General features: G+C 34.6%; 1 protein-coding gene across 3 annotated transcripts in view; it reads left to right on the forward strand.

The window, feature by feature from the left end:
- The window catches only part of LOC150106743 (hemicentin-2-like), a 487,441-nt gene that overhangs the window by 248,224 nt on the left and 226,577 nt on the right, over positions 1–12,640 (forward strand). For all 3 annotated transcript variants that reach the window (XM_090393310.1, XM_090393308.1, XM_090393309.1), the window contains exon 2: positions 5,552–5,878. In XM_090393310.1, the coding sequence (XP_090249436.1) occupies positions 5,552–5,878 (327 nt within the window). The remainder of the gene's footprint in view (positions 1–5,551; positions 5,879–12,640) is intronic.

Raw genomic sequence — 12,640 nt, forward strand, 5'->3', positions numbered from 1 at the left:
CATATTTTCTTGCTTATCTAATGTGAGTATTGTTTATTGGTTGAAATTCTTCCGAAAAATGGAAATAACTTCAAATGAGGTAGGATTGTTGCATCCTTATCAGGAAATAAAATATGTATTCCCGCATATCATCAGTCTACAGTTTCATGTATTTTTAGCAGGGGGGGGGGTGAAGGGAGGGGTGAAACAACCTGTTCTGCGAGCATCTCAATTGGCAGATGATAAACGCGTTACGAGCCCATCAAATTCTTCCGCAATTTTACGACACTGAAAAAAAAAAAATTCTGAGTCCTCAGAGAAAAGTGCTAAATGTTGTCCCATCCGTTTTCTCTAAAACTGAATCCTCTAGAGAAGGATTTTATGAGCTAATGCACTACGCATGTGCAGTGCCGTTGAGACAAGTTAGCAAAAGAAAAGAAGAAAAAAATAAAGAGATTGCTTCCTTCTTATGTAGTTGTATTAGTTTGTGTACCCAGGTTTATGATCTTCTCTTTTGAAGCGGAATGTCTTGCTTGCGTTGCCATGGTGCTGAGGTGGGATCTAGTGCGTGTTCGCAGCAGTGCAGGAAGTGACTATACCTAACAGCTCATCGTGAGTACCAGACTATGAATTTAGCTTTTGATGTTCAATAAACAACATGAACAAAAATAGTATTCAAGTAATGAGGTTAATCTAAGCTACCAAATGAGGTTAGAATAGGCACCATCGTATATATGTTGTCAATAGAATTTTTTGTGCACATAATAAGCTGCTCTGTTTTCTCTATTTGTTTCAATGGGAGTCTTGTTTCTCATAAAAAGACTCTCCATTTAAGAGAGTTTGATTAATAATAAAAAAAAAAGGAACAGAAGGAGACAAAAATGCGTTTTTCCTTTATTTAAGTCGGGATTTCTTATTCAGTTTATCCCTTTTGGTCGAAGGATGTCTTTCTAACCATTTCATAAAAGTCATGACCTTTGAATCTTCATTTGAAAGAAACGACAGACGTTAGAGTTCAATTGCGTATGTGGCGTTGTCTTTATTGGTATCTCTAAGCAAACTTCACTGAAATATTTTTGCATTTAACGTTCTTTTTTTTTTTTTATTCATTACTTCGATGATTCTAACTTCGGAGGTAATTCCAGCTACATTCTTTGTCCCTCGAGACTGAACCTTCTTTCTACAAATCCCATGAGTGAATGCTGCTGATTTCCAGATAGGATATCCTTGTACGAAGAATGATGCCACCTCCTGAGAGAAGGATTTTCATTAACACATCTTACGATCAAGGAACTGCATTAGAGTGATGTTGGCTACGTAAAGAAAACAAAGAAGGAAACAAGTTAAAGATACTTCGGATATAGGTTACGAGTTCAGTACTTTTAATTAGGTTTTAATTATTCATATTATTTTCACCATACTAATATATTTGCCTTTTTTTAAATACTAAAGTAAAACGGCTTCAATTTGGCATAAATAAGATATTAGAATAGAGGATATTATGGATCGATCTATGTTTTATAGCCAAATGTATAAAAGCCTTAAACCTTTCGAAATGTATCAGAGAGTTTGTGAAAATATCATCTTCGGCATCTCTCATATGGCTTAGTATTGTACTACTTAAAAGACACGAACTCCGCATAAGAGCCCACCTTTTATTAGTGCTTGAATTATGGTACTCTGGCGTGACAGCTTTTCGATCTGTTGGTTTTCATATGAGATAAATCCTTTTTTCAATTATTATACTTCTAAAAAAAAAGAAAGGAATTAACTATAATAGATGCTTGAAATTTTCTCTCTTTGCCTAAGATGCTTAATAAACTTCATCAAATCTAATTGTTTGTGAAACAGAGTTAATAGGACTGTTGATTTTTTCCAAGATTATCCAAACTTTTATGGCGTTTCTGGAAACCCTGATTTTTCGTGGTTACTCCATCGGCATCCTTTGTTAACTGTACGCACTTCTGTCACATTCGCACAAAAAATATGGACACAATATAATAAGATTACTAACTCAGTAACATACAAAGGGCTCTTAGGTCTTCAACAGCCAACCGTATTCTTTCTATTTGACTTATTAGGTAGACATTAACGACTTTTAAAAGTTTCCTTCGAGACAACCGAATAAGGAATGGGAAAAGATTCCTTTAAGTTACCACTGTGAAGGAGAAACTGTTTATGATAATAAAAAAAAAAAAAAATAAGCGGAAAAAAAGTCAAATGTGGCGAATTGGCATACAGTGAATATAATATGTGAAGGAGAAACTGTTTATGATAAAAAAAAAATAAGCGGGAAAAAAAAAGTCAAATCTGGCGAATTGACATACGGTTAATATATTTGACCGTATACCTTAACAGCATATTTTGGAGTCAAAATTAAAAAAAAAAAAAAAAAAAAAAAACACGTTTGATTTCTGATAGTAATACTAGCAGTTTCATTTTTAGACGCAAGACGCAAGACGTTGCTGACTATAAGGGTGAAGCAAAATGCTTTTTTAATCCCTGCTATCTCATAAGGATTGCTGTGTGAGGAAAAGTTTATGAGCTAAATGCTCTGCCTGAGTGAGTGTGATTCAGAGATCTTCATTTGGAAGTAGGATGGCCTTCGGTCTCCTGTATTTTGAGAAGTCTGTTTCATTATAATTGGCTGCTTGTTGCACTAATTCATTTGGATGTGAAGAGGATACTGAGAACTTTACTGCTGAAGACTGCAGGAAAGAGTAGATGTAGGGGATATTTGTATCCCGGTGGAGTTGGACATTTCTGACATACCATGATGCGTTCAAGATCATGCGGAGACATTTGTTTTGCACTTTCTGTAGTTTGAGGATATTTGTACTTGAGGTGTGGCTCCAGGCTGGGGAAGCATAAGTAATAATGGGTCGAATCATCAATTGATAAAGGAGCAGTTTTATTTTGGTATCCAGCTTGCTATTCGTATTGATAAGAGGGTAAAGCTGTGCGATGACTCTTGATGCTTTTGTACATGAGGTTTTATATGTGGACTGAAGGTTAGTTTTCTGTCCAGCAGTACACCCAGATTTTGACTTCTGCTTTCCAGGGAATCTTGATATTAAATAGGAAGATGTCATCTTTGGGGGATATTGTGTGTTTAGTGAAGAGCATGGCGATACTCTTCTGAGGGTTTACTTGCAGTCTCCATTCCGAGAACCAGTGCTCTAATCTCTGTAGGTTTTCTTGCAGTTTCTTGGTGACAAGGTGCGGTTTAATAGATCTGGCTAGTATAGCTGTGTACATTTTTAGAGAAAATGTTACTTAAAGTAAATTAAAGTAACATGTTACTTAAAGTAAATTAAAATAACATTTTTAGTCCTTATAGTCCTTATAAGGACTGGCTTAAAGGGGCGAAGCAAGAATGCTTTTCATCTTCCCCGTTATCTGTAGAGGACAGTGTAGGGATAAGGTGTTATTGAGCTATTAAAGCTCTGATCATGGCAGGAGGGTAACAGCAATAGCGGAGCCTCAGTTAGAACTTCATTGGCTACAGCATTGCCATCCGTTACCCTCCAAGGGTATTGGATTGAATCCAAATGTTACTTTAATTTAAATTTTAGTTATCTAATTTATATATTACTGTATTTTAATTTTAATTTAATTTTTAATTTAAATTTAAATAACAATATTTTATTTTTATTGTTTTACATTTTAATTTCCGTTCCTAAATTTTTATTTACATCTACAACGCTGTTGGAACTGAATTAGTATTCTTTGACAGACATTGTGACTCTAATCATTATCATAATGAGTCATCGGTCTGTTTCTTAAATTAGATGCCTTTTCCAAATAAATGGAAGCAAAACTTCGAGGTAAAAACTGTTTCGTAGTACTTTTTATTGACTGTTTAACTAACTGCATCTCTCGATGAACGCAAAGTGAACCAGTGGAGTATTCCACCAACGACCATTTATTTCAATTTGGTCAATGTTGTCTTGCTTTGTGTGACCTTCGCCAGTTTCGATGACGCCATTCTGCAGACTGTGCTTTAATTTTGGTGCAAGCACCTTAACCACACTTCATCAATTGCAATTATACTCAGCGCAAATAATTCTCTATGTTTCTTTCAAGGAGAAAGTGACTTAGACGCAGGTTTTCGTCTGTTGTTTCTCCTTTTGACAATACATAGGGTATCCGCAAATGTTCTTCAAGGAAGTCTTAGCTCTAAAGTACGTCTAAATTTTACAAGCTAAGCTAATTTTACAAGCTAAACCTGTTGCTTAGCGCAGTTACTAGGAACTTTATATTAACTTTCTCAATTGAAGGAGAGCTTAAAAAGTCTCGTACGGAGGTAGCGAGTTTATTCTTAAAGAAAGTTGGTTTTTCTTCCCGAAAAACAGGAAGAAGTAGGTGAACACTCATGTGATAGGCAGAATATACTGACGTCTTAATTACAAACTGGCAGTCACTGCTAATATTTTGTATGTATGGCAACTTAAATGTATATTAATCTTCCTTATATTTTGGAAACATTATGAATTTATGGTTGGTATCTAATTGTCCTAATTGATGCTGTTCTGATGGATTTTTTAATGCCCAACTATCGCAGTTTGGAAGCTTTCAAACTTCAGGACTCAAAATATTTTCGCACATCATTGAGAACACACATTATACGCAATTCATGTCACCAAACTATGCAGTTACAGAAGCAACCTTATGACACGGTACATTGTCTTGCTGAAAGACAATGGTCAGTTCCGTAGAACCGCTACAAAGTAGAAAGCACTGCGTTGTTCAGGATGCTCGGATACTTCTCGCAGTTCAATGTTCGTGGCACCACAAAAGAGGTCCGAGAGCGATTGCATAAAAGAGAATCCAAGTCAATTGAGTAGAATTGATTCCCCAATCACCTCTGAACATATGATAATCCTCTCTCTGACAGTACAATTACAATTTCGACCTCTGACCACGGTGTTGGTCGTTTGCATTTCACCAAACGTTCAGTGAATGCACAAGTGTACCAGAAAATTTTATGAGATGAATTGCTACCTACTATCAGAAACCACTATCCCACAACAACAAACAGTCAACAAAGTGAATAATGATGTGTAATTATTATTCATAAGTTAAAGCCCTTATCCTTATAAGGACTGGCTTAAAGGGGAAGAAGCAAGAATGCTTTTAAATTCAGCTATTAAAGCTGTGATCACGACAGGAGGGTAACAGCAATAATAGCCAAGCCTCAGTTAGAACTTCATTAGCTATAACATTGCCATCCATCACCCTCCATAAGTTACAGAGAAATGTAACTTTTATTTAATTTTTAGTTATCGAATTTATAAATTACTGTATTTTAATTTTTATTTCATTTTTAATTCAAATTTAAAAACAAACATCTTGTTTTAATTATTTAAATTTTTATTTCAGTTCCTAAAATTTTATTTATATTTCATAAAAATATAATTAGAATTTAAATTAAAAATATAATTTAAATAAATTTAGAACTTTGGGAGCATATGAAAACTCTTCGATTAACCGATTTATATTTGTAAATTAGATAAAGAATTCTTATATTAATTTCTACATGTTAAATGTATATACTTCCAATGTCTTTCAGGGAGTGATGCTACCGTGATCGGACTGGTTGGAGAAGTTGCCGACCTTCCCTGTGATGTCGACATAACCTCGTGCGGTAAAGTTTACTTCATTACGTGGACGAAAAACGTGTCGAACGATTGGAAGCGACTCTACTTGTACAGCGATTCGCTCGCGAAGCCTCTACAGGAATTAGCCCCAGGTCGGGCCGAATTCTTCATTGAGCAAACGACGGCGTACTTGCGTATCTCTCCGCTAAGAATGGAAGATGAAGGCGATTACAAGTGTGACGTCACGTATTTGAAGGGAAATTGTCCATCGCTGTCTTATGCAACCTTAATCACTCATGGTGAGTCCTTTTTGATTTTATTTAGTACATGTATATTGTTTCGTATTTTCTTTCTTTCTTTGAATTTCTTTTCGTTTTATTTTTCTCATCCAATCGATTATTTTTCCTTTCACAATTCTTTCTTTATTATTTTTTATTTTTTTGCTTCAACGTATTTTTTTTATTATTTCTTCTTTCTCTTTATTCCATCCTTCTGTTATCAGTCACATTACCGATGTTATGGTTATATAAATAATAATGTTATGGGAAATCATGTTTTCTCATTCTAATGCTACTGTAAAAACACAAGTTGTCTTAATCTTTAAGATAATTTACATTTATCTGTTGCTAAATTTAGAATTTAGAAACAGAGTTAAGAAACAGAACTCCATGGCTGAGTTAACATTCACGATGCCTTTAGGCTGGAATGACTTGGGTTCGGATCTAGGACTCTAAGAACAAAAGGCCTTAGATGAGTTAGAATACATGTAGTTAACAGATACAGTACAGTGGACTTGCACCCTTACTTACTTTGGACATAATTCCGAACAATAATAAGTTAGCTGGGATTCATTGAAAATATGATGAATCTCAATGACATCAGTTCGCCCTTCTATCTATTTGACAGAAGATTAGCTAAATCACCTATCATTGAAAAGTCATTTTAACGATTCCTCGTGGTTTAAGCGTGATTTAAACAAAGGCACACGTGTCATTTAGTTGAAAAGACATGCTTTTATGTACAGTCATTATTACAATACACAGACTACTTTATAGATGAGTTATAATGCTGAATATTTAACTCAATATCTACAAATTTATACATTCGACAAAATGGTGACATGATCATTTGGATGATTCTGCAGCATATTCTATTGATCCATTAAACCCAATTTATTTATAAAACCATGGAATTCTTTGACAACTCTGCGAAGCTCGCTTTCTACTATCTAATAGTTTTTTTTTTTTTTTTAATTTTAGACTTAGCTAAAGAGCTAAAAGCTAGAGTATTTTTCTAAATAAAACTAGCTGGATTAACAATCAGAAGAATCCCTTTGGTAGGAAATTTCTACCATGCTTTAAACGTTCCTCGTAATAATGTCAATTCAGAGAAGTATAAGAGAATGTTGTTTAATCAATTACAGACTGACCCATAAGTCAGGTTGGGAAAATGGAAAATCGTTTCTACATGAATGACTGCTATTACGGATATGAAAACCAATCGGCCGATTATCGTCATATGACTGACTCGCTCATACGGATACCAACGTGAACTAGGGATGGGGGAGTTTGCCATCAGAAACTTTCCTCTCTCCTGCGGGAACGACTACTTTTCCACGTTCCATTTATATCCATTCCCTCTGCGAATGGTATTGATCAAATCGACACACTTAGCCACAATCGATTAAGGATTGTTTACTATCTTGGATATACAGTCCGTAACGATGACCTCCGTCTTTCAGGATGGAGTATAAACTTTGGACAGCAATTCAGTAGTGCTTAAAAACCGTGTTGGTAGTAATCTGTAAATTGACGAATACATCTTTGCTTCACTTTATTTTTCTTATATTATTAACCGATTACGTTTCTTCTTCGTATCCCATTTTATTTAGTAAATCTCTATCTAAGTAATACTTTTTAAAATTTCTCTGTTTCTTCTCCTTTTAGTATTCCATCTTCTTCCATTCAGCGGTTAGCTTTCGGAATCATATCCAGCAATTCCTAAAATGATAAGAGCAGTGCGTGCGTGTGTGTGTGTTGTGTGCTAATTCACTCACAATGCATAATAACCTTTTTCGCCAGTGTGCGGCCTATAACTTGGGCTAGAGAGAGACGCAGAGAAATATAAAGGGAATCGATACGAATTCTCCACTTGGAGATAAGAAAGTCGAAGGAGAATGGGGGGGAGGGTGGCATATTATTGACTACTGTATCGGCAGAAGAAGAAAAAGACGGGAGGAAAAAAAACCACGCGTCTATTGTGTTTAGCATTTTGCTAATGGTTCCCATGTCTTATCCGTTCTTTTTCTACTTTAACTTCGGAATCTAACATGTTGCAAATCGAACTTTGTGACAAATCTGTTACGACAGCAGCGACACCTATGTATGGACTCGGTGTGTGCTGTGTTTTCTGTGATTACGACGTGTTCGAGAAATCGCAACTATTTCAAATAGACTACAGAAAGAAGTCTGTTGGAGCGATTTCGTAAGCTATTCTCCTTAGCTTAAAATGATCGTTTTAAACTAATTTAAGTTTTTTTATTTATTTATTTTTATTCTTTTACGTAAACTTTAAAATTACTTCCCAAATACAGCTTCTGATAAATATCTTTAAAATAATTTCATTGAAATTTTCATCCATGCGCATATTCTTTTACTCAATTGACCAGGTAGTTCGGCTTCATATAATCATAATCAGTATTACGAGTAGAAGGTCAATCCTATTTTCATCATCGAATATATCTGCCATTATATTTATTTATTTTCAAAGACCAGTATCAGTTTTTCGGGATTTAAAATCCAAATTTCCCTACGCACGAACTTTTGCCAACATTATATGCGACTAGCTGACTTATCTTCAGTTAAAATTTCTTATAAAGGTTGCTCATGTCCAGAATGGAATTCCAACTAATTTTTCAATAAAATCATATCATAAATTCGATATTGTATATTTTCTTCTAAATAATTCAAAATACTATGATATTTTTTATTATATTTAAATAGTTTTTCAAGAGTACATAATTTTTTTTTGAACTAGTGATCAAGAAGTAATTTATATCATTCTATATATAATACAATTAAACTATATTATGGAAGATTAGTTACCCTAACATTTTCTAGGCAGGGTTATCGAGGATATAACGATTAGCAGTAAGCTGTAGCCAATGAAGTTTTAACTGAGGCTTGGCTATTAGCCGTTACCCAGCCATGACTAGAGCTTTTAGCTCAATAACACCCCATCCACATAGATTTTCTTCATTCAGACGCAGGGATAAAGAGTCAAGGAGTCCATCTCCCCCCCCCAAAAAAATTTAAAAAAAATAACACTTTCTAAACCACTAGACTGTGAATTAGTAGTGTAGTATCTCAGCGAATCTCTTTAAGCCGATAGACGAATTTTATTCGCCTACTTGAGGTTACCAGCTCTGCTTATTGGAGCCCTGAAGTGGCTTAAAGGTTTGACGTTTGCTCAATATAGCAGTGTTTCCGAAATATATATCTGGCCGTCAAACTATCGATGATTCTAATGTAGCACACTCGTTTACAATCTTTGATAGGTTGGGATTCAAACTTTTTTTTTTTCCAGTAGCATTGAATGGATAATCTTTTTTTTCAGTGTCGCGGAACAGTGATTATTCTGTCCTTACTAATTGCAATCTACGTCATCATATCATCAGTATAATTCATAAGCAGTCACCAAGTACATTTCTGTCATGCGAGATCTTGTCACCTCTAAATAATCAGAGGCGTTTCAAATTCTTTACGTTTAGTTACAGGTTCCAATCTTCGCCATGTGGAAATAAGATTAAGTCAATCGAATTCTCCCCTTCTTTTTATGTATTAAAATAAAATTTCGGTACCGAATGTGAGCATTATCATTATAATATCTATAATACTGTTGAGTATTTTTTCCTTCCCTAATCTTCAGCAATCTTTCCACTTCTCAACTTTATAAAAATCTCAAAGAATGTGAGTTTTGTATTCCCAGTGCACACTACAATTGAGACCTGTTGATATATTTTGTTTGTTTGGATTCATTTATGTTTTCAACTATCTCTCCAGCAGAGTTTTGTCCCGAAGAACAGCACAGCCATGTCCAAAGTAAACACATCGAAGAAGGACAAGACATCGAAAACTGGCGTTTGCAATGAGGACAAAGTTGCTTATTTGAATAATTACTGGATATTTTCATGATGAACTTCATATAGCTTCTACAATGATTTACGGAAGGAAATGTTTTATTAACAAAGGAACATATAGTTTCAGTTTAAGAAAGGAATGGGACTTTCATGTTTGTAAAAAGCCCAGTCAGCTTTAAACATCGCATCTAGAAAGTCAGTAAAAATATCACACCAAAAATGAATAGAAAAATATGTTATGAAGATTGATCTTCTCCTTCAAAGATGATGATTCTACTTAAATTGGGTCCATAAGCATTTTTAGGCTTAAGATGATAACATAGACAAACATTTCAGCAATCAAATATGACATTTTGTTATGCCAGAGAATTAAGAGTCTTAATAGTACACTGTTCAAAACAATTACGGGATATTTTAGTTTCTGTCGGATAATTATAAATTTTTGCAAATAATTATAACTATTGGGTACGTTATACATGAATAAATATTTCTTACTTATGGATAGGGTGTAATTGATGAGATATTGTTTAAATAATCGATATTTATTACAAATTATACATTTTAGCGTGAAATAAGTTTAACAAGAATAACAACAAGAATAGCCAAAAACGCTTTTGTTAATTTTTAATAGGGCGTATGGTCTCCATTAACAGCCAAAACAGCGGTACGTCTTGATTGCATGGACCGGATAAGATGATTCAAACAGTTCTTGTGGGGTATTTCCCCACTCTTTTGTGAGAGCAATTTCGAGCTGTTGAGGCGATCGTGGTGGCACCAGTCGAGAAGAAATGCGCTTACCTAAAGCAACCCAGGCATGTTCGATTGGATTACAATCCGGTGAACAGGCAGGCCAGTCCATTCGTTCAATACCTTCTTCCTCAAACCACTCTTGTACCAAATTTAAAAGGTGTGGACGAGCATTGTCATCCATAAGAATGAATTCTTGGCCAATTGCAGCAGCATATGGACGAACTGTTGGTTTCAAATTGTCATCTCGTTACCTTTGGGCTGTTAAGGAACGTTTCTGATAAAACAGAGATCAGTATGGCCACTTATACTTAAATCCACCCCATACCATCAAACTTCCACCTTGATGTTGGGGTCTTTCACGAACAAACTGTGGATTATTTCTTGTTCCACTTTCAGGCGATATCGAGATATGTCAGTTATCTGGTTGCAGACTCGTCGACCTGGACTCGTCGCTAAAAAGTAAACGAGCCCAATCCTCATTTGTTCAATTACGGTGTTCCTGTGCCCAAATTCTTCGGGCTCTTTTGTGATTTGCAGTAAGGGAATGCAAACCATTGGTCTTCGAGCATATAAACGTATGGCATGAAGACGATTTCGAACATTTCTCGTCTCCAGAAAGCGATTCCAAAGTCGCGAAATTACGCTTTGAGATACACGGCAACTTGCTGCGTTTGTCCAGCTTCTAATCGATCAATGGCACTCCAAGCCATGGATTCTGGGATATCATGTTGCTCTGCCATTTTTAACAAAATAATTAGTGGTAGGTGACACAAGTTTACAATTGAAGTGATAATTATGCACTGTGGAAGTGAGCGCAACAAACCACGCTTTTATATCCCCAACATGCTAATACGGCTATGACACGTTTCGACAAGTCTTAACATGATTTTGTACGCAGCTGCGTGTTCTACACTGTTGTATATTAAACATATTTTTAAATAAATGTGTTACATTTGTAAATTATTTTTATAACTTTAAAATTTACACCAAAATATTCCCTAATTGTTTTGAGCAGTATAATTACCTTCCTTAGGTTTTTTTTTTTTTTTTTTCAGTTGCCTCATGTAAATATGTATGTGCGTGTGGCTCACCTTGGCTTCTCTCTAGTTTCGTTAGAAAAACGTGTCTGGGGTTACTATTCGCCTGAAGGAGAATTCTTGCTATGTAGGTGGATGCGTTTTATCTCTGCAGAATAGCAAAATTTGCCAAAAACACATAAATTAAAAAAAAAAAAAAACATTAACATGCATAGCAGACACAGGATAACCACATTACTTTAACCAAAATTAGATTTATAAAAAAAGAAACGAATGATTTGACTTTAACAGACCACAGATCACTAGTAGGCTGTGAAGACCAAGTATAGGTTAATGGAATATAAGATTGGATGGGATCAGATGACCTCTCCACTTACACTACATGCAATGAAAACAAGACCAGCTGCTACTGAAACATTAATTAATTAAAGAAAAAATGAATTAAAGGAAAAAATTTCCTCATCTTAACAGAGTAATAATGATTAGTGAATGATGTTTATAAAAAATTATTATTGGTAGAATGGAGGTTCTCCAAGTACAGGAGACTCTCCTTGACAGAGTGGATGGGATATGCAGTTGTATGAAACATTTTTAACGACATATGAAGAAATTTAAAATTCTTTGTATGGTTAAGGAGGTTTAATTGTTATACAATAATGTAAATTCCAAACTCACAGATTCTTGGTGATTTTAGAGAGTACTTGACAATACTCTATGATAATATTTATATATATAAAGAGTATATGTGATAAATTTTATACATTGAAATAATTTATTAAACTCTTCAAATGTATTTTTCAATTTATATTCTCAGATAAATTAAAGAAAGCAAATTTAATTTATATTCGAAAAGTTTATATTTAGTTTTATATTATTAAAAATATGTGTAATTAAAAAATATTTTCGCTAGTCTGGAAGGGGACGGGAATTTTTCAAAACGTTTTCACTGGAGATGATTATGACAAACACGTTATTAATATTAATAATCTATTTAGCTTGCAACTAATGACAATAATTAACCTTTGGAGGGTAATGGATGGCAATGCTGTAGCCAATGAAGTTCTAACTGAGGCTCGTCTATTGCTGTTACCCTCCTGCCATGATCAGAGCTTTAATAGCTCAATAACACCTTATCC

Source organism: Typopeltis vanoorti, chromosome 5 (assembly GCF_054136105.1).
Source record: "Typopeltis vanoorti isolate ZY-2024b chromosome 5, IOZ_Tvanoo_1.0, whole genome shotgun sequence".
In the NCBI taxonomy this organism is placed as follows: Eukaryota; Metazoa; Arthropoda; class Arachnida; order Uropygi; family Thelyphonidae; genus Typopeltis; species Typopeltis vanoorti.